The 24105-nt window shown below is 45.7% G+C and overlaps 1 protein-coding gene across 1 annotated transcript in view; it reads left to right on the forward strand.

Moving 5' to 3' along the window:
• The window catches only part of LOC126356526 (fatty-acid amide hydrolase 2-A-like), a 215681-nt gene that overhangs the window by 161054 nt on the left and 30522 nt on the right, over positions 1 to 24105 (forward strand). The window contains exons 8-9 of the mRNA XM_050007378.1: positions 5170 to 5271; positions 15296 to 15463. Coding sequence (XP_049863335.1) covers positions 5170 to 5271; positions 15296 to 15463 — 270 coding nt within the window. The remainder of the gene's footprint in view (positions 1 to 5169; positions 5272 to 15295; positions 15464 to 24105) is intronic.

Below are 24105 nucleotides of genomic sequence, written 5' to 3' on the forward strand. Positions count from 1 at the left end.
CGCTCTTCGATTGATAGGAAATCGAAAGTCTAATTACAGAATATTTTGAACATGGCTGCACTGCAACAACGGTTACAGAACAGCAGGTATAGGAGACAGCCAACCAGTGGCAATAAATGGCTGTTTTCAAATAAACTTTACCATGGTTTCGACGGATTTAAACCAGTATATCTGAGAAGGACAAACCTGCATCCAATGCGCTGACATAACTCACAAGCAAAACCTCATGGACCCATATTACTTATCAGACAGAAACTACTCTCTACAAAAAGTGTAGGAATGTCACAAACAATATGATACATACCAACATAGGACAAGTAGTACTTATAAAATTCACTTTAGCAATCAGTCAGTAGAGTAGAGCTATCTCCACATGACATGTGTCGTCAATGGTCGAAATGTCCATATGTAAAAGTTAATGTCCGTAGAATTAAGGACTTGTCACATCAGTAAAACGAACCTCTTAAAATAACATGCTATGTTAATAGCTACATCCCGACTGAGGGAGAATGGAGAGTTTGAATACGAAATAATAGTGTTTTATCTGCACATCCTATTTTTTCATGTAATCTCCATCACTTTCTATGGCCTTCCTCCTACCTGAAACAAGACTGTGCGTGACCCGGCTGTATCAATCCTTGTGCTGATGGCGGAGCCAGTACTTCACTGTGTGAATCATCTCCTCATCGTCCTCAAAATGTCTTACACGAGCGGCATCGTATTGCAACAAAACATCTCCTGGGTTCGTTTGGTGCCGAAGTCGCCAGAAGCGCATCTAGAGTTTTGTTAATGTGTTGACATATGCTTCTGAATTAATGGTACCGCCTCTTGACATCACATCAGTGAGGATCACACCTTCACAGTCCCAGAGCACAGTGACCAAGACCTTACCGGTGGAAACAGTTGCCTTGAATTTTTTCTTCTGTGGGAAGTGGGATTGGCGCCATTCCATCGACTGTTGTTTTATTTCGGGCTCTAAATGGTGAACACAGGTTTCAGGTTTCATCACCTGTTACAGTCCGGGACAAGAAGGCCTCCCCCTCAGCTTCAAAACGTTGCAATAAATCAAGACAAATACTTTTTTGTGCTATTTATGATCCATCGATAGACACTACTGGGCCCATGTTGCACACACTTTTGAATACGAAAGAGTGCGGACAACTGCATCCACGCTTTTTGCATGCAGCGCGAACTGCCGAGTCGTAATGCGTCTGTCCTCGTGAATGACATCATCAGTTTGCTGCAATATGTCAGGTGCGAAAGCCGTGGATGGTCTCCTCGAACGCTGCAAAATCGTAGAGCTCCACCGAACCGCCTTCTGATTGCCTCACCCTCTGTGCCTAGCGACTAACTGCATTTCTGTCGACACCAGATGCTCCATAGACTTTTCACAAGCGTTTGTGAATATTCCCACAGTTTCTTTCTCTGCAGAGAGAAATTCAATGACGGCACGTTGCTTGTAATGTACATCACCTACAGACACCGTTTTGAAACTGTCCTGCATCTACGCTATCTTGCCCATATTATTATATTCGTCAGACATTCAGAGCTGACAGGGAACGATACAAAGAGCTTCTGTTAGGAAAGAAAGGAGCTAACATACATAACTCTACATTCGCTGAACATCTACTGATTGCCAACCACACACCGAAAAATTTGGAAGACACAGTTATTCTACGCAGAGAAATCAAAGGGCGTAGGATGGACCTTTGGGAAGAATTAGAGATCTATAAACATCTTGAGCTCACAAATCGGAGTTTATTACACAACCAGCTACATGTCGCCTATAGATAAATTGTCGGTGGTTTCAAACCCATACTGTTCGTAAAAAAAGTCTTCATACGACAATCGCCGTAGCGTTTGCGAGTAGTTCATTTCATCAGAGTTCTATTATACAATTTTTGTGTATATTTCTTTGGTCAGTTTATGTTGTACTAAGCTATTGATGCCAACCACTTCTGTTACGTTTGCCACTAATCGGATACCTATGAATTTTTGCTCTTTATTGTCATTATGTTTAATAACCTGTTTGTAAACTGACATTTTTACTTCACGTATGATGATGTACCGGCGGTGATATTAATTTCATTGCTGTCATTATGCTTATAATAACATACTTATATACAGACATCACTATTTCCGCACGATAATATGCTGGTAGTCCTATAATGGTCTTAACTTATGCTACGAGGATTGCCCAGAAAGCAATGCACCGCATTTTTTTTTCTCAGCCGAAAGCAATGCTACGAATGCAAAACGTTAGATATGTATTATTTTAAGTCTCCTGAGAGAACGTGCAAAGTTCCGCTACTTCCGACAGATAGCGTAGATGCAGGACAGTTTCAAAACGGTGTCTGTAGGTGATGCACATTACAAGGATCCAGTATTAGAATCGGAATTTAAAAGAGCTTTGGAGGACTTACGGTCAAATAAGGCAGAAAGGATAGATACCATTCCATCAGAATTTCTAAAGTCATTAGGGGAAGTGGCAACAAAACGACTATTCACGTTGGTGTGTAGAATATATGAGTCTGGCGACATACCATCTGACTTTCGGTAAAGCATCATCCACACAATTCCGAAGACGGCAAGAGCTGACAAGTGCGAGAATTGTCGCACAATCAGCCTAACAGCTCATGCATCGAAGCTGCTTACAAGAATAATGTACAGAAGAATGGAAAAGAAAATTGAGAATGCGCTAGGTGACGATCAGTTTGGCTTTAGGAAAAGTAAAGGCACGAGAGAGGCAATTCTGACTTTACGGCTAATAATGGAAGCAAGACTAAAGAGAAATCAAGACACGTTTATAGGATTTGTCGACCTGGAAAAAGCATTCGACAATATAAAATGGTGCAAGCTATTCAAGATTCCGAAAAAAGTAGGGGTAAGCTATAAGGAGAGACGGGTCATATACAATGTGTACAACAACCAAGAGGGAATAATAAGAGTGGACGATCAAGAACGAAGTGCTCATATTAACAAGGGTGTAAGACAAGGCTGTAGTCTTTCGCCCCTACTCTTCAATCTGTACATCGAGGAAGCAATGATGGAAATAAAAAGAAGGTTCAGGAGTGGAATTAAAATACAAGGTGAAAGGATATCAATGATACGATTCGCTGATGACATTGCTATCCTGAGTGAAAGTGAAGAAGAATTAAATGATCTGCTGAACTGAATGAACAGTCTAATGAGTACACAGTATGGTTTGAGAGTAAATCGGAGAAAGACGAAGGTAATGAGAAGTAGTAGAAATGAGAACAGCGAGAAACTTAACATCAGGATTGATGGTCACGAAGTCAATGAAGTTAAGGAGTTCTGCTACCTAGGCAGTAAAATAACCAATGACGGACGGAGCAAGGAGGACATCAAAAGCAGATTCGCTATGGCAAAAAAGGCATTTCTGGCCAAGAGAAGTCTACTAATATCAAATACCAGCCTTAACTTGAGGAAGAAATTTCTGAGGATGTACGTCTGGAGTACAGCATTATATGGTGGTGAAACATGGACTGTGGGAAAACCGGAACAGAAGAGAATCGAAGCATTTGAGATGTGGTGCTATAGACGAATGTTGAAAATTAGGTGGACTGATAAGGTAAGGAATGAGGAGGTTCTACGCAGAATCGGAGAGGAAAGGAATATGTGGAAAACACTGATAAGGAGAAGGTTCAAAATGGTTCAAATGGCTCTGAGCACTATGGGACTTAACTTCTTTAGTCATGAGTCCCCTAGAACTTAGAACTACTTAAACCTAACTAAAATAAGGACATCACACACATCCATGCCCGAGGCAGGATTCGAACCTGCGACCGGAGGAGTCGCGCGGTTCCGGACTGCGCGCCTTGAACCGCGAGACCACCGCGGAAGGCGATAAGGAGAAGGGACAGGATGATAGGACATCTGGGAGGGAATGACTTCCATCGTACTAGAGGGAGCTGTAGAGGGCAAAAACTGTAGAGGAAGACAGAGATTGGAATACGTCAAGCAAATAATTGAGGACGTAGGTTGCAAGTGCTACTCTGAGATGAAGAGGTTACCACAGGAAAGGAATTCGTGGCGGGCCGCATCAAACCAGTCAGTAGACTGATGACCAAAAAAAAAAAAAAAAAAAAGAAGCCATAGTCGGATGGATTTCAGATTAAAACCCAAAGTTTCGTCCCTATCTGCAGTGAAAATTATCAAGGGGGGGGGGGGGTGCAGTTACTTTTTGAATGTCCCATTCGCACCCCGGCTCGATATTGACTGCAGCAAAATTTAGTTGACACGTGCTCCCATATATTGGTGTGACGTCACGTGCCTTGAATATCCGACCGTAATTTGCCGTTTTGGGTTGCCATCGTCCGCTGTTGCTATCACCCCATGGTGGAAGACGCGTACACATCTTCTTTAGCACCGGGGTCCAGATGTCATTCAATTTCATGGCCCCTCCTAACCTCTGGTTAGCAGATGCGTACGACCCCTCCACGACGCGATGATACAAACAGCCGACGACGACGACCGACAATGGCCAGTTGCGTTGGGGTATTCAAAGGAGGCCCACGAGGAAGACAGCTCGTGGCGCATACGACACGGACCGCGACACTGCAGGTCACACGACTACAAGTAGCCGTCTCCGGTGGGGAGCGAGTAACTGTTTCAGACGAGTTTACGAGTTCTTGACTGCTCGTTTAAATGCATGCTACCTCTCGATGGCACATGACGAAGACTTGTAGTGGGTACCTTTTCAATCACATATTGATTTCCCGTGGACCTTGCACGGAGCCGAGCGTTCGCGGAGTATGGTGGACTAGCCGACCAGTGTGACATCACAAAGTCGTCGCAGGGCCCGTATTTCTCGTGGGTCCCAATATAAAGCATTTGACGTCACTCCCCTGCGTGGAAGCACGCGTAAAAGGAATTTTGCTGCAGAAAGCAGCGAGTCAGGGTGTGAATCGGACACTCAGAGAAGCTACGATCCCCTTGGAAACGTCCTCCGCAAATGAGAACGAAACGTTGGGCTTTAATGTGAAATCCATCTGACTACGGCGTAATAGCCCAGAATATTTGATTAATTGTGGCATTTACGGCCGTGAAAACATACAAATCGCCATTAATTCAAGCAAAATGATATACTTTGTATGACGGTGACAGGAGCGGGTTCAGAATTTTAATTTGAAGCAATGTCTGTTGCAGGTTCACATCAAGGGCCTGCGGCACTCGGTGCGGTTGTCGGCGCCCCTCATGATGAGCATGCAGCTGCACCAGCATCCGCTCATGAAGGCGGACGACCCCAACGTAAGTCAGCCAGCATTTCTTCTGCGCACCTCTTGGCATTATCCTGAAACACATGTACACAACTTACACAGAGGTGACTAGTCATGGGATGGCAAAAAAATGGCTCTAAGCACTCTGGGACTTAACATCTGAGGTCATCAGTGCCCTAGACTTAGAACTACTTAAACCTAACTAAGCTAAGGTCATCACACACATCCATGCCCGACGCAGGATTAGAACCTGCGTCCGTAGCAGCAGCGCGGTTCCTGACTGAAGCGTTAGAACCGCTCGGCCTTAGCGACCTGGCAGGACTTCAGCCACCTCCCAAAAGACAGGGAAGTGTTGGTGGCTTTGGATACTATTTGTTATGTGTGTTAGGTATTGTATCGCTTTGTCCGTGAACTCTTGGAGGAACGGTTCTGAATGCCATAGAGACCAAGAGCTTTCCTAGCTGATGATCTATATCAGTCTCCAGCGGGTAACCATGAGGGCACCTGCTCCTCCTCCCCCCCCTCTCCCCCCCCACAGTTGTATAAGGCTTGCTCAGTCATGCAGGGCTCTACTTGCGTCGTCAGTTGTTTCCCTAGCATCTCATGGGATACCTGCTGACCGGTCTCACCAAACTACTACTCTTGAGAGGACAGGTATACAATCAGGTAGTACATACACCCACTCATCAAAGAGAGCTCAGTTGGTCAGTATTCCCCGAAATGAAATCTCAGAATCATAGTAACAGGACTTTAAGGTTCCATAACACTTTCATTGTAATCAAGAGAACAGGGGGAACGTTTGAGAACGTCTCACCTTTCTACATTCACAACACGTTGGAAGGTATTTCTGGGTCTCTAAAAGTGTCAAACGACTTTGTAATGGAACGCTTCTCGTTTATACTGCTAATTCAAACCAAATATGTAACCTTCTAGGATGTAATGCCTTAGATAACTACCCAATCGAGGCTGAGTTGTACCGGGTGTTTCAAAATGAATATACGGCTTTTAAGGCTTTGCAGCACATATTACATTCACCTTACAATTAAAAATAATACACCAAATGAAAGAGCAACTCAAATAGTTTTTCTTACAATTATTCAGTGTGGACACCGATCACACATCGAGTCGATAGGCGAGTTGTTCCGAAACCTTGATCAATGTGCCAGGAGTAACTGTTGCAATTACACTGTTTCTAAAGTCTGACAGATCAGCTAGTATCGGAGGCACGTACCATTGATCGCGTCAGATCGTGTGTGCGCGTGGGGGTCATGCATAAAATGCTGTGTCAACCGGCCCCTTGTGCCCAGTCCACCAGTCGGATACAAATTCATTTAACCATTCGTGTACTGAGTTACGCCAATGAGGCGGCGTACCGTCTTGCTCCCAAATAAAGATGTGTTGTTCAGCTTCTTCCCATTGAGGCACGGGTCACAGCTGTAGCACATCAAGATAAGAAACTTCGGTTACAGTTGAAAGGCCCATAAAATTTCCGCGGGGATATTTCTTGCGGCTGAGAGTGAAAGACTCGCACTTGTTCAACACGTTTTTCAGTCACTCTTTGTCATTCCATATTCTTCCCATTGCGCACAGATATACACTCCTGGAAATTGAAATAAGAACACCGTGAATTCATTGTCCCAGGAAGGGGAAACTTTATTGACACATTCCTGGGGTCAGATACATCACATGATCACATTGACAGAACCACAGGCACATAGACACAGGCAACAGAGCATGCACAATGTCGGCACTAGTACAGTGTATATCCACCTTTCGCAGCAATGCAGGCTGCTATTCTCCCATGGAGACGATCGTAGAGATGCTGGATGTAGTCCTGTGGAACGGCTTGCCATGCCATTTCCACCTGGCGCCTCAGTTGGACCAGCGTTCGTGCTGGACGTGCAGACCGCGTGAGACGACGCTTCATCCAGTCCCAAACATGCTCAATGGGGGACAGATCCGGAGATCTTGCTGGCCAGGCTAGTTGACTTACACCTTCTAGAGCACGTTGGGTGGCACGGGATACATGCGGACGTGCATTGTCCTGTTGGAACAGCAAGCTCCCTTGCCTGTCTAGGAATGGTAGAACGATGGGTTCGATGACGGCTTGGATGTACCGTGCACTATTTAGTGTCCCCTCGACGATCACCAGAGGTGTACGGCCAGTGTAGGAGATCGCTCCCCACACCATGATGCCGGGTGTTGGCCCTGTGTGCCTCGGTCGTATGCAGTCCTGATTGTGGCGCTCTCCTGCACGGCGCCAAACACGCATACGACCATCATTGGCACCAACGCAGAAGCGACTCTCATCGCTGAAGACGACACGTCTCCATTCGTCCCTCCATTCACGCCTGTCGCGACACCACTGGAGGCGGGCTGCACGATGTTGGGGCGTGAGCGGAAGACGGCCTAACGGTGTGCGGGACCGTAGCCCAGCTTCATGGAGACGGTTGCAAATGGTCCTCGCCGATACTCCAGGAGCAACAGTGTCCCTAATTTGCTGGGAAGTGGCGGTGCGGTCCCCTACGGCACTGCATGGGATCCTACGGTCTTGGCGTGCATCCGTGCGTCGCTGCAGTCCGGTCCCAGGTCGACGGGCACGTGGATCTTCCGCCGACCACTGGCGACAACATCGATGTACTGTGGAGACCTCACGCCCCACGTGTTGAGCAATTCGGCGGTACGTCCACCCGGCCTCCCGCATGTCCACTATACGCCCTCGCTCAAAGTCCGTCAACTGCACATACGGTTCACGTCCACGCTGTCGCGGCATGCTACCAGTGTTAAAGACTGCGATGGAGCTCCGTATGCCACGGCAAACTGGCTGACACTGACGGCGGCGGTGCACAAATGTTGCGCAGCTAGCACCATTCGACGGCCAACACCGCGGTTCCTGGTGTGTCCGCTGTGCCGTGCGTGTGATCATTGCTTGTACAGCCCTCTCGTAGTGTCCGGAGCAAGTATGGTGGGTCTGACACACCGGTGTCAATGTGTTCTTTTTTCCATTTCCAGGAGTGTACAAACAAAACTGTCTGAGCTGCTCTTTCATTTGGTGTATTATTTACAATTGTAAGTTGAACGTAATAAATGCTAAAACGCCTTAAAAGCGGTATGTTCATTTTGAAACACCCTGTATAACATCCTTAATTTTAGTAAGGGTGTGATTGCGAGCTCCAATAAAATGGAGGTGGACCCCATCGAGTTACGTGAATAATGGAAAAATATGAGCGTCACAGAAGCGCAGAACTATATGAGGACAGTGAATGCCAAATTGGAAAAATCGTCAACATTTATTGTAGCGTTTAGTACTCCGAAATTATCTGAACATATCCTTGCAGACTCCGGAATTATCAGAACGTATCCCTGCAAACTGTACACTTCTTAAGGTTCACCGGTTTCTTCCTAACCAATGTGATGCTTCAGATGTTCAGTGGGAAGTGGTTACAGGTTTACATTCTAGTGACTACTTCCCGGTGTGGACCATCTACGACAAGGGCAGTGGCTGACAGAAGACTACGAATATGGATGATAGAATGAGCAAATTGGTTGCAGTACAGTCGACAGGCCACTTTTGAACAAAAGGATTGTGCACAGGAGACGGTGGCCCATATCAGTTGTGAGATCCAATGGGCTACCGCAAAGTTCATCCCTCAGTCTAGTAACCACCTCCCCTATGGCCTGTAACTTGTTGGAGTGACAACTGTCGACTGGTAATCAAAGCCAAACAAACAGCTCTGCAGAACTTCAAATACTGACCAACTACAGAAACCTTCTTGCCTTCAGATCTGCGGCAGCACATGTGAGGCGAGTGATAAAAGAAAGGAAGAGGGTTTCTTGGAAGGAATTTATGACTTCCATTAATCGGACCACTTCCACTGCACAAATCTGTGATTCAATAAGGCGGATTGCAGGCAAGAGCAGTACACCTCAGGTTTCTGCTGAACACTCTTTTACTGTCACTACGTCATCTAGACAAGCTCCTGCTTTTCAGGTATTCCGTAGGGCTGCTGAGATGAGGAAGCTCAATTTCTTCTCGCGTAATGAGGCAGTCTACAACCTTCTGTTCTCAGTGTGGAAACTGGAATCAGCTTTGTCTGCGGCCAGAGACACTGCTCCAGGACTCGATAAGATCCATTATGCCTTGCTTCGTCATCTGTGCCCTGAAGTGAAAGGACAGCTCCTCTCTTGTTTCAGTCGGATTTGTTTTGATGGAAGAGTATCCCACGACTTGGAAGGAGGCAATATTAATTCCATTCTGGAAACCAGGCAACAACCCATAGCGCCCCTAACAGTTACTGGAGTGTAGCCTTCCTGGTAAGACTCTTGAACGCATGGTCAACTGTCATCTCGTCTGGCTTCTTGAATCCTGAGGTCACCTGAGCTGCTCCCTCTGTGGTTTCAGGCGCTACTGTTCCACCGTTGACAACATAATTCTACTGGAGATGGCGATGCAGGAAACCTTCTTACGCTGAAACCAGTTGGTTTGTGTGTTTGTTGACTTCCAAAAAGCATACGACACTACTTGGAGGTACAACATCCTTCACCATCTTCATGAAAAAGGGCTACGTGGACACCTTCCACTTCTTATCCAATCCTTTCTCAAGGACCAGCGTTTTCGACATCGCGTTGGCGATACCTTGTCTAACTGCTATGTTGAAGAGAGAGGGGTTCTCCAATGCAGTGTCCTGAGTGTCACATTGTTTGCCATTGCTATCAGTGGCACTTCCTCTGTAGTCAGGACCCCTGTCAAATACTCTTTGTTTGTGGATGACTTTGCAATCTTCTACTCTTCCACTGATCTTACGACGACGACGAGGCAGCTACAGCTGACCCCCTTCTAACCAGGGAAGACTACATGTTTGACTTTTAATCATGCTCGTCGACGTTTTAACCTAGCAGTGTTCATAATGGGGAACAGTATTTTACGTTTTCAAGAAACTGTGCGCTTTTTGGTTTATTATATGACTCGAAGTTAATTTGGTTCACACAGCCAAAGGACCTACGAACAAAGAGCTTTAAGTCATTCAACATTTTGAAATGTGTTAGCGGAAAACATGGGAAGCTGACAGTTCCGCCTTCTGCAGTTTTGTAGGGCACTGTTTGATCACGTTTAGATTATGGCAGCGTTGTCTACGGATCAGCCCATACTTACTACCGCATGATGTTAGACGCTGTCCATCAAGAGGGCATTCGGATATCTACTGGAGTCTTTTGTACCAGCCCAGTTCCGAGCGTAGGCGCAGAGGCTGGTGAGCCACGACTATGGATTTGGCGACATATCCTTGTGGCTTGACAGGCACTGAAAATCCCAGTATCACTTCAGTCATTGACATTTAGTGCAGTGCTGAACGGCTGTTCAGCGATCAGCCTCTTTAGACCAATCCCTTTGGGATACGTGATACAGACTGCCTCCAGGATCTGGATCTATCAGACATCCAAATACACAGCCAGGGATGGAACACGTTGTTGCCTTGGTGTCTTCAGAGGCCCAAAGTGATTGTGAGCTTGACACAGTATAAGAAAACGTGTACTCCAGATTATATTTTTACAACTTTATTTTCGTCCGTTTTAAGTATGTACCACAGTTTTATCGTTGTTTGTACACATGGATCCCAGCAAGAGAAAATCCTCAGCTGTTGTGCTGTTTTCCCCGACAGGGTTTTTAAAATGCATCTTCCAGAGCAATATACAAATTATGATGCCAAATTACATTGGATTGTGATAGCACTTGAGAGGATTTACAGACATCACGATACAAAGTTTCTTGATAGTTTCAACTGGCTTAGTGCACTACAAGTACTTCATCAAATATATCCAGTTCACCAGTTGATTCAACTCATCCATGCGTCCTTTCAGAGGCTCCAACACTGTGGCAAGTAGACGATCGTTTGCTGGATACCTGGCCAATCGGGATACAGGGAAACGATATGGCCGACAGAGTCGCCAAGGAAGCATGTCGGGATGGTGCTGTCCATCAATTTCCCATCCCATTGCTTGTCATCATCTCATTTTCTCACAGACGCATCATGTGTCAGTGGGAGGATGAATAGTGACAGGTGACAGAAAACAAACTGTGGTCTCTCAAATAGACCACACAGGCATGGCGGACTTCATGTCACCCTCACTGCTGGAAGGAAGTTCTGCTTACGAGAGTGCACATCAGATGTAGGCCTTTAACACATGGCGAAAGAACCCCAATCTGTGAAATTTGTGGTGTGCCACTTTCAATTCAGCATATTTTGGCAATGTGTGCCCTACATATTCATGTTAGGGTAGCCCTTAGTCTTGTTGGATCTGTCCACCATCCTCACAGATACTGATTTCAGTGTTACAAGAGTTGTGAAATCTTGTGAAGTGTGAGGCCTCATCCAAAAATTAGTGGGGAACGGAGGCAGACTTTAACATATTATAAACTGCTCTACATGTGGGGACAGCCTTCATCCCCACCCATGAGATTGGCATGCACACTTTTCGTCAGGACGCTGATGATCATGCTGTTGAGCGCCCCTCACCTCAGATCATCATCATCATTTGTCTCTGTTTACGTACAGTTGTGTGGTTGCGAGCACATTTGCAGCAACGGGTTGCCAGATGACAGTGTTTGGCCACAAGACCAAATTGTTGGCAATGGTGGCACTGTTGGGGGCTTACGAAGGTTCACGTTCTTCTACAGACACGACGATGCAAAGGAGATGTACAGTCGATAGGTCGAGGGTGTTGGTCGTGTCAGGAAGTGGGTGCTACACCATGTAGTTGGGTATGTTTCTGTATCTCCAGTACCCCATCATCAGATACGTGCTTACGTATACCCAGCCAAAGGCAATGAGTTCCTCTTGTAGTGCAGCGTTTTTAGGTATAGGTGTCCAGTCCCTAGATCACAAAACGCCGCGTCTTCTCATCAGCAGCTCTGTAAACGTTGTGTCCACTTCCCTTTCTTTAAAAAAGTCAAGTAGGTCTTTGTACTCATCCAGTTTTGCTCTTTGTCCCCTGAAAGTTTTGTGTTATATGTTGTGTTTGCGGGCGTACTCGCGAATGCTTTGTTGAGGGCTTTTAGGTCCCTGTAGTGTATATGATGACTGGGGAAAAACCAGTTTGTGTTGCTTATCATGTAGCTGTGGGTTAGTTGCTGTTTTGTGCTTGTGCAGTACTATTTGTGATGTTGTCCGTTCTGTTCGTGGCTGGAGCTATAGCTATTGGCAAAAGCACTGTGCAGTTCTCTTGTGAGTTTGTGAGCTCACTTGTGTGTATGTTTTGTCACGGTTTACGTTTCGGACGTGCCAGCTGCCTTGGTCCGTCTTTGTGTCTTTGTTCTTCCTCTGTGGTCTCTGGTGCCAACAATTCTTGTTCCTGGAACCTTATTGGTGAAAGTGAGGGCATACTCTGTAGTTTTGGTGCTTGTGGTGTGTCTGATAGTTGTGTTTCTGTTTGTGATGTGACGTCACCACCCGTCTGCCGGGCGAAGATTTCTCATTTCCTGCTGTGCGGGGTACCGCGTAGTATGAGGCGCCTTGCCATGGTTCGCGCGGCTTCCCCTCATCAGTGGTTCGAGTCCTCCCTCGGGCATGGGTGTGTGTGTTGTCCTTAGCGTAAGCTAGTTTAAGTTAGATTAAGTAGTGTGTAAGCCTAGGGACCGATGACATCAGCATTTTGGTCCCATAGGAACTTACCACAAATTTCCAAACTTTCTCATTTCCTCAGGGCGACTACTTCCTGATGGGTCGTGAGCAGCACGATGATGCTGATGGGAACAGGTTGCATCTCCGCTACTTGTGCCACATGCGAACCTCCAGCACCTGCGCCGCATGCGCCATGCTGTGGGTAGAGGGATGTTATGTGCTGTGCGGATCTGCCATTTCCCCAACACAGTGGTTTTTATTGGGGAGACATGTCAATTTTGCTTTTTCTTCGTGAGAGAAAAAGAATGTATAGTGTGCCCCTACAAAAGTGGGGAGTCCCTATGATCTAACTGCGCAAGGTGCAATGCAAGGCGCGAGAGAATGTGGGTGGAAGAGAAAAGCCTATAGCGCACAGGGTGGTTTGACGTGACTGAGCCTAGGACACTAACTTGCTCTATCACAGGACGGGAGATTCCCGCAGGGGGAAATCTTCAGAAAATGTAACTCATCCACGAAAGAAGTGGCTTACAAAATACTCGTTCGACCGATTCTTGAGTATTGTTTATTGATCTGGGACCCCTGCCAGGTAGTACTGGCAGGAGAAGTGCAGAAGATACAAGGCAGAGCAGCGCCTTTCATCACGGGATGGTTTAGTCGGTGCGAGAGTGTTACGGAGATTCTCAACAACCCCACCTGAGAGCTGCTACAAATGAGATGTTGTGCACTACAGAGAGGTTTACTATTGAAATTCCAGGAGGGTACGTTCGTTGACGAGTCGGACAACAAATTACTTCCTCCCACATACCTCTCGTCGAAATGACCGTAAGGGGAAAATACGAGATCTAATATAGAGGTTTACGAACAATCATCCTTGCCACACGAATGGAACAGGGAAGAGTGGTAACAGCACTAATATCCACCACACGCTGTAAGGTAGCTTGCAGTGTATGCATGTAGATGTAGGTTAGAAGAAGAACGACCGCTCTTCCGGCACATCCACAAATAATAAAACAACCATCACGGGGCTGGGAAAGATTCTGGAAGGATATTCCCACTGGGATACTTTCGTCCAATGTCCTTAGCGACTGGTACACTCTGGCTGCTGCCTCCATAACCACAAAACATAATTTAAAATTTTAAACGCATTCTACCAGCGGAGCGTAAACAGTGATAGGTATAAAATGTTAAATTCAGTAAAACAGTCTCGATCGCAACAGATGTTTATTTGGCAACAGGTTTCGGTCTATAATTTAGACCATCTTCAGGCCGTAAGCACCATGATGGTGGCTGGTGGCGGTGGACAAAGCGATATCCATAAGAGCACGGACGTCAGCTGCCGTCCACGGCCACCAGTCGACATCATGGTGTTTACGGCCTGAAGATGGTCTAATTTATAGATCGAAACCTGTTTTACTGAATTTTAACAAAAGAGAAGGCCTTGTGTCATGTAATAGCCCCCTCCAAAAACATCTCCTCTTGCAGTAATCAGTAAACAGATATACCCTCCACAAACATCTCCTCTTGCAGTAATCAGTAAGCAGATATAGAGTCATACATGGAGAAAACTGGCAGGATCTATACACCATTTAAATTGCTGACAATCTGGGGCAAATTAAAAGCAAACTACATCTGTAATTTAAAAACTCACAACCTTTACTATATTTCACTTTGTCTAAGCCTATCTACATATTGTCAACCTTGAAAGAGATTTATAATCTTGCCGGCCGGTGTGGCCGTGCGGTTCTAAGCGCTTCAGTCTGGAACCGCGTGACCGATGCGGTCGCAGGTTCGAATCCTGCCTCGGGCATGGATGTGTGTGATGTCCTTAGCTTAGTTAGGTTTAATTAGTTCTAAGTTCTAGGCGACTGATGACCTCAGAAGTTAAGTCGCATAGTGCTCAGAGCCATTTATAATCTTATTCTACTAGTCTAAATATTTTATATTACACAGGGATTCCTAGGAGGAATGGTAATATGACAGGAACGATAATTCGGAGCAAGAATTCTAGTTAATATGAGCTGTAAAATGCATACCGCAAGAGCTATTAGTACTTCTTCATCTTCGATACGGTGAAACGAATATCTTGCACTACAAGCTCTTTACATTCCATATTTTGAGATGAGGCAGTGTGCACCAAAACAAGAAAAATTATGAAAGAAATGTAGGGAACAATGAAAATTTTTGGATCATGGAATGAATTGCGGAAATTGAGGCTGTACGGTCAGATACGTCGTAGTTTATTCACCTGCTATTATGAGTACATAATATACTTGATTTACGAACTTCGCGTCGGAAGAATTACGGCATAAACTCGCCTGATATTTCCACAGTAAACGCCGGAAAGGTAAAGCGGTATTTTGTTAACGAACTAAGTTTTATACACTTTCCTGTAATCATTTAGGAAATAACTTAACACTGTTGTGCACTTAATTGTTGTAGGACTGCGAGAACCTGGCGCTGGCGCTACTGAAGATGATGGTGTGCCGCCTGCCACATAACATGTACGTCTTCCACTACTCCTTCCTGAAGAAGTGGGCCAACAACCTGCCCGAATCAACGTTGCGAGGTCTCGCCGATGAAGTGGACGAGCTACGCCGAGAGATTTGTGTAAGTACTTCATAACACATCTCTTCTGCCGAAAGCAGTTTCATCAGGAGCGCCGCTTCTAGCTTCAGAAAATCCTTACTAAAAGATTTTATGTCTTGTTTCTTCAGTTTTGTGAAATTTATTTTGGCACTTGATTTTATGTTCTGGTACTCTGTGGTTATTTGAATTTTTAGGGCATGATTATGTGTTGTCTTTCACAACATCAACTCCTTTGTTACGTTAGTACCACTGTTTCTTCTCCACACTGCTAAACTGCGGATTAAACAAGACCCCCTTGCACGGCAACTGGCAATACTGTAATATATTATAAAGACTTTAAATAGTGCACAAGAGAGTCGCCATTAGGTTTTACTTCCTAGGTAAAAAAAAAGTGCTAGTGCTCTTCGTCTCAGAGCAGCTAATCAATCTTCCTAACAGCACGTACCGTCAGTTGGAGGAAGTATACTATACTTATTGAGAAGCCATGGTCATTCTTTCACGCTGTGAGGTACAATAAACATTCATCGACATCTGATGTAAATATAATTATTACGACGTACTGGGAAAGATATTTTAGAAACATTAGAAAACATAAACACAGGGGGCAGTCAGAAATATGGAAACATAAAAAACACTAAGCATTACCATGGAATGGCAAAGGGTCGGCAGATGATGGTTGAAGTGATCGATATAGCTAGCAGAAATCTACTAATATCAGTAATGCTGGCCACTGTTTTGACCAGAACAGAGCTGGAATCTTTCTACACGTCGGTCAGGGGCCTGAAGAAGGCGTAGTAAACCACCGAAACTGGCAGCCAAATACAATAAGTTGGGAAACTAGATGCCTGAAAGGTGTCTGTTTTGATATCCAAAATATCTTATTCTTTTATTTTAGGTTGTACACAGGTGACCCGTCAAACATGGGCCGAATCGAATGGCCGTGTCAGAAGCCTTCCCTTTGTTAGCTCCCACGTAAAGCACCCACAACCACACAGAACACTGTTCTGACGACGTCTGACGCTTGCAACTTATTAAGGACATTGCACATGTCAACTACAACAGGTCAAATAAAATTGCACAATCTGCTGACTTGGCTAGCATCTACGTTTATGTAAGCCACGCCTAATCGCGGTATTTCCAAATTTTTACCCCATCGCTGTAAATAGCAACAGACTATCTGCTTACACTGTGTGATCAAAAGTATCCGGACACCCCACAAACATACGTTTTTCATAATAAGCGGATTGTGCTGCCACCTCTTGCCAGGTACTCCATATCAGCGTCCTCAGTAGTCATTCTACATAGTGAGAGAGCAGAATGGGGAGCTCCGCGGAACTCGCGGAGTTCGAACGTGGTCAGGTGGTTGAGTGTCACTTGTGTCATACGTCTGTACGTTTCTACAATCCTAAACATCCCTAGGTTCACTGTTTTCGAAGTGATAGTGAAGTGGAAACGTGAAGGGACACATACAGCACGAAAAAGTACCGGCCGACTTCGTCTGTTGACTGACAGAGACCCCCGACAGTTGAAGAGGGTCGTAATGTATAATCTATCCAGACTATCACACAGGAGTTCCAGACTGCATCAGGATCCACTGCAAGTACTATGGCAGTTAGGCGGGAGGTGAGAAAACTTGGATTTTATGGTTGAGCGTCTGCTCTTAATCCACACACCACGCCAGTAAATGCCAAACGACTCCTCCCTTGGTGTAAGGAGCGTAAACAATGGAAAACGTTGTGTGGAGTAACGAATCACGGTACACTATGTGGCGATCCGATGATAGGGTGTGGGTATCGCGAATGCCCAGTGAACGTCATCTGCCAGCATGCGTAGTGCCAACAGTAAAATTCGGAGGCGGTGGTGTTATGGTGTGGTCGTGTTTTTCATAGATGGGACTTGCACACCTTGTTCTTTTGCGTGGCACTATCACAGCACAGGCCTACACTGGTGTTTTAAGCACTTTCTTGTTTCCCACTGTTGAAGAGTAATTCGGGGATGGCGGTTGCATCTTTCAACACAATCGAGCACATGTTCGTAATGCATGGACTGTGACGGAGTGGTTACAGGACAATAACATCCCTGTAATGGACTGGTCTACACAGAGTCCTGACCTGAATCTTACAGAACACCTTTGGGATGCTTTGGAACGCCGACTTCCTGCCATGCCTCACCGACCGACATCGATACCTCTCCTCAGTGCAGCACTCCATGAAGAATGGGCTCCCATTCCCCAAGAAACCTTCGAGCATCTGATTGAACGTTTGCCTGTGAGAGTGTAACCTGTCATGAAGGCTAAGGATTGGCCAACACCATACTGAATTCCAGCATTACCGATGGAGGGTGCCACGAACTTGTAAGTCATTTTCAGCCAGGTGTCCGGATACTTTGGTCACATAGTATATCTTAGTCTAGGTACCCATCCACATGTGCTACTGCAATTCCACGGAATTTGGTATTGTTGAAGAGATTGAAATTGTCATAGTGAGCCTTGTGTATTCCATTCTTCAGATGTATTGGAAGAATTCGATGTTCGCTTTTCAGACAGCGTCTGGTATTCAACCGCATATTGTAAGTTGAGCGTTGTAGAAAGGAAATGAACTACGCCCACAAGTAGCGATGGTTAAACTCTGAACCTTTGAGCTATGTAATAAGTATAAACCTTATGCTCCAGAAAACAATTTGGGAACGGAATCTGACCTGTAATGTTTCTAAGAAATGGTCACACACAATCACACTCTTACATGCAAAAATGGAGTTGCCATAGCTGCCGTTGAACGTTGTTAATTGAATAATCATTCACCAGAAAGTGATCAAATATTGAATAAGTATTTTTCTCCTGCTTATAGCGTCCAGCAGTGCAAGTGGGGATGTTTCCTCAGTTTTTTAGTCATTGAAGCGTAATTCATCCATAACATAATTTATGGCTATCATTTTCATCTAACATCATAGTATTATGCGAGATCCCTCCGCAACACATTCAGCAAGCTGTTGGGCTGCCAATCGAATCAATCCGAGTTACAACAAGATGGCGGCCATGCAACATGGCACCGTACCAGTCAAAACTGAGAAAGAAGACACTCTTTTCAGACAGAAATAATTCAGGAAGAACTTCGTTAATAAACACCCGTATTGTTGCCAGATGCAAGAAAATTAATTTAGAAGCGCATATGCGTTCTCAAAGCAACAGATACAAAATTAAATTTCAAAGTGAATGATCGGAATATTAGAATGCTGGCACACGACTTTCATCAAGGCACTACGTCGGATCATCATTCAGGAGAGGAATCTACAGAACGATGGATTGAAAAGACAATGTGCGTCTCTATACACTGAGGTGACAAAAATCGTGGGATAACCCCTAATATCGTGTCGATACTCCTTTTGGCTGGCGTAGTGCAGCAGCTCGATGTAGCATGGACTCAACCAGCCGTTGTATATCCCGTACAGAAATATTAACCCATGCTGCCTCTACAGCCGTCCATAACTGCGAAAGTGTTGATAGTGTAGGATTTTCTGCACGAATTGACCTCTTGATTATGTCCCATTAATGTTCGATGGAATTCATGTCGGGAGATGTGGATGCCAAGTCATTCGTTCGAATTCTCCAGAATGTCCTTCAAACCAATCACAAACTGTTGTGGCCCGGTGACATGACACAAGTTCATCCCCAAAAATTCAATCGTTGTTTGGGAACATAAAGCCCATGAATGGGATGCAGCTGGTCTCAAAGTAGGCGAATATAACCGTTTTCAGCCAACGATCCGTTCAGCTGGACCAGAGAACTTAGTCCATTATATGTGAACACAGTGTAGACCATTATGTAGCCACCACCAAATTGCACACTGCCTACTTGACAACTTGGATCCATAGCTATGTGAGGTCTGCGCCACACTCGAACCCTAATATCAGCGCTTTTCAACTGCTATCGGGATTCATCTGATCAAGCCACGGCCGGCCGGTGTGGCCGTGCGGTTCTAGGCGCTACAGTCTGGAACCTTGGGACCGCTACTGTCGCAGGTTCGAATCCTGCCTCGGACATGGATGTGTGTGATGTCCTTAGGTTCGTTAGGTTTAAGTAGTTCTAAGTTCTAGGGGACTGATGACCTCAGAAGTTAAGTCCCATAGTGTTCAGAGCCATTTTAACCATTTTTTGATCAAGCCACGGATTTTAGTTCAATGTCCTGCTGTTAGCAAAGGTACTCGCGTCGATCGTCTATTGCCATAGCTCATTAATGCCAAATTTCGTCACACTGCCTTAACGGATACGTTCGCGCACGTCCCACATTAATTTTTGTTGCTTGTCTGTTATAATTGACAACTCGACACAAAAGCCGCTACTCTCGGCCGTTAAGTGAAGACCGTCGGCCATTGCGTTGTCTGAGGTGAGAGGTAATTCCTGAAATCTGGTAGACACTCTAGACACTTTCGCTCTCGGAATACTGAATTGCCTAAAGAGTTTCGAAACGGATTGTCCGTCCGCCCGGTTAACCGTGCGATCTAAAGGCCTGGCCAGACGGAATGCGGCCAGGCCGTCCGGCCTGTGGCCTTGAACCGCAGCCGAGAGGCCGCACTGTTTGAATCGCTCGTTACTGTACGGCGGCAGTCACACAGATTGCGGCTTTGACGCACCGGCATGCGGCCTGCCGCTCCGGGCGCCGCCGGGTTGTCACAGATTACAGATTCGCCGCAAGCCGGAGCGGCTGCTTGCCTGTGTTGGCGCACTCAACTGCTCTACCGTCGCACTGGTAGCAGCGGCGTGACGCGGATTTTGTCTTGCAGCTCGTAGTGCATGCATCATGGACACAGAGAGACTGACGGCCGTAGTGGCCGAGCGGTTCTAGGCGCTCCAGTCTGGAACCGCGCGACCGCTACGGTCGCAGGTTCAAATCCTGCTTCGGGCATGGATGTGTGTGATGTCCTTAGGTTAGTTATGTTTAAGTAGTTCTAAGTTCTAGAGGACTGATGACCTCAGCACTTAAGTCCTATAGTGCTCAGAGCCATTTGAACCACAGAGAGACTTATAGACGAGGTGAGAGAATACAACTTTTTGTATGATACACGCGATCCTGATTTGGAGATACAATACCTTTGCTGTCGATATACTCTTGATAGAAAGCTGAATTCTCAGAAATAGTGTTGTCACTGTGACGTCCATAACTTTCAATATCAACTACTGTAAACTCGCAGTATGGATCAACGATCGCCAGAAGAACTAGCGAAAAGAATTGTTTGTAACAGAAGAACGGAACCACTATCCTTCGGGCATTTTAACCTGATATGCTTCCTGTCTATGCTTCCAAGGATGTTTGGAAACCCCCAAAGTCCTAGAAACCCTTCTTCAGATTTCTTCCACATCTCTGTTGTAGAAGTAGGTAAATACTTGGGCTGTAGAACAGTCCATATTGCCTGGCACACTTCTTCCGCAATTTCTGAGACTCTCGAACGTCCTAACCGAAAAGAAAAAGCTTGTAAGTAGGCTGTTTAGGTTTTTTTTATTGGTAACGCCAACGCCACGTAGCGCTCTGTAAAAAAATCACTGGCTGTGCTGTGTGCAGTCTGTGGCTGGTTTGCATTGTTGTCTGCCATTGTAGTGTCGGGCAGCGGCAGATGGATGCTAACAGCGCGTAGCGTTGCGCAGTTGGAGGTGAGCTGCCAGCAGTGGTGGATGTGGGGAGAGAGATGGCGGAGTTTTGAAATTTGTAAGACTGTATGTCATGAACTGATATATATATATATATATATATATATATATTATGACTATTAAGGTAAATACATTGTTTGTTCTCTATTAAAATCTTTCATTTGCTGACTCTGCTTATTAGTAGTTAGCGCCTTCAGTAGTTTGAATCTTTTATTTAGCTGGCAGTAGTGGCGCTCGCTGTATTGCAGTAGCTTGAGTAACGAAGATTTTTGTGAAGTAAGTGATTTGTGAAACGTATAGGTTATTGTTAGTCAGGGCCATTCTTTCGTAGGGATTTTTGAAAGTCAGATTCCGTTGCGCTAAAAATATTGTGTGTCAGTTTAAGCACAGTCTTGTATAAATTTTTCTAAGGGGACGTTTCAAGCTATGGTCTGGTGACTGTCGCCGTTAGTATCTGGAAAAGATTAAAATAAATTACGCCGATAGAACGAATAGTTAACGACCAAAGGTATGTTTGTTTAATTTCAGTGACAATGTTATGAATACAATGAAACAAAACAATCTATTAAGTAGAAAGTTCTCTCCAGTGGGACATACGGAGCTAGATGTTACTATAGTTTGCTGCATTCGTAAACACGGCAACAAAAATTTATCACTCCCCTCGTAACTACGTTGTGGAATAGCACTTTCTTCCGCCGAACCTTTCAAATGACACAGCAAAACTGAAATGGAATAATTTGTGTGACTTCTGTTTGAAGCACAAAGAGGCCACAAATGGTAAAACTTACCTCAAACAAATGGCTAGTGTGTTACTTGTATCAACTGGCGTTCTCCAGTTCGTTGTGCACTTCTCGGTGCTATCTTTTCATCAGGCGATGCAGTTCCTCGAAACATTCTCGCGACATACGAAAATATTTGAAGAACCAATCTTCGTCAGACTCTAGATCAATACACAGACGATGGTATTCTCCTAAACTTTCTCTAAAAATGGTTCAAATGGCTCTGAGCACTATGGGACTCAACTGCTGTGGTCATCAGTCCCCTAGAACTTAGAACTACTTAAACCTAACTAACCTAAGGACATCACACACATCCATGCCCGAGGCAGGATTCGAACCTGCGACCGTAGCAGTCGCACGGTTCCGGACTGCGCGCCTAGAACCGCGAGACCACCGCGGCCGGCAAACTTTCTCTCTTGCTATTAATATTGTGCACGCAACATCTCTTCTTGGTGCCATTTCGTATCGCTAGTGCGAGCTATTCACTTCTGCACTTAAAAGAACTCGCTCAAAGATAACGTGACCCGTGTGAAGTTTCCAATTCGTCTAACGCCAAGACAATCGCGCTACGCATGCATGCTTAATAATGGGGTTCGTCCCTTTCCACAGTGTTAACAGCTGACGCGTCAAGAGTCGCTGCGGCCGGCCGTTGCTTGTGTGGTGTCCCTGGCATCTGACTTGCCCGGCCTCCCGCTGCGCCGTCCGTCTCAGAGGCAGGCCGGATTCTGTCTGTCCAGGCCTTAACGCACTGCTTTCCGGGCGGAAAGGCGTGCCGGTCCCCGGCACGAATCCGCCCGGCAGATTAGTGTCGAGGTCCGATGTGCCGGCCAGTCTGTGGATAGTTTTTAAGGCGGTTTTCCATCTGCCTCGGCGAATGCGAGCTGGTTGCCTCTATTCAGCCTCAGTTACACTATGTGGGCGATTGCTGCACAAACAAGTTCTCCACGTACGCGTACACTATAATTACTCTACCATGCAAACATTGGGGTTACACTCGTCTGGTATGATCTGGTATGAGACGTTCCCTGGAGGGGGAGGGGGGGGGGGCGTCCAATGGGGGCCGAACCGCACAATAACGTTGCGTTCGGTGTGGGGCGGCGGAGGGGTGAGTAGACTGCTGTAGCCTGTTGTGGGATTGTGATCCACTGAGTCGTTTCTAGGTTCCTAGTTCCATACAATACAATACAATACAACGGAATGTCCGATTCGTCTAGCTCCAACTACCATTCCGCGTTCAGCATTTGTTAATTCCCGTCTTGCGGTCATAATCACATCGGAAACCTTTTCACATGAATCACCTGAGTACAACAAATGACAGCTCCACCAATGCACTGCGCTTTCATACGTAGTGTGCGATACTACCGCTATCTACAAGCGTGCATATCGCTATCCCATGGCTTTTGTCACCTCAATGTATATACATACTGGAGGTGTCTTCTAAGAGAGCACAGGCACAACTTCTGTGGGGTTTCGGCCGGTATTTGCACTTTCATTCTTGCACAATGTAGATAGAGTGAACACAATAAATACTACTCATCACTTATTTCAAGCGTCTCCCAGTGTCAACATAAAGCGTCGATTTGTTTTTCGTTGTTAACAAAATGACTTCTAAAACGCAAATTTACGTGTCTATTCGAAGGTGAGTGTGACAGTGAAGTTATCTGGTCGCTTGTGACAGGTCTAGTTGAAACGAAGTTAATTGTTGGCTGTTTTTACTGGCCATCCGATTGCGCTGTGACAGTTCTAGATCCATTCAAAGGTAGTCTACGGTCAGTTAACACCCATATCATGACTTTAATCTACCGAGTATAGAGTGGAATTTCTGCGGTCTTCCTGATGTACGTATGCAGGCTCGAGTGAGAATGAACGTTTATACAAAGGCTGGAATTCGAAAGTAGGTATCCTGCTCACTAGGTAGATGCGCTAACCGCTACCCCACCATGGCAAAGTGGCTTTGTACAACTGCACGGACTATCCTAGCACGTCTCCCTCCCCAGCCCAAATTACCATTCGTGCCTCTGCCCGCTTAGTATCCCCCCCCCCCCCTAAACTCGAACACCATTGCACAGGCTCTCCAACTGTAATGGAATAGCATCTTAGCATCGAAAGACACGGGGGATCCTGCCTGAAACCCGGGCATAGTGGTTTAATCAAATGGAACTATACGGTTCCAGCGACATTTTCAAGTCTCAGACATATCTGATGTATATGTGTAGACTGGAGCGACGAATGAGAATTTGCAC

Source organism: Schistocerca gregaria, chromosome 1 (assembly GCF_023897955.1).
Source record: "Schistocerca gregaria isolate iqSchGreg1 chromosome 1, iqSchGreg1.2, whole genome shotgun sequence".
Taxonomy (NCBI): Eukaryota; Metazoa; Arthropoda; class Insecta; order Orthoptera; family Acrididae; genus Schistocerca; species Schistocerca gregaria.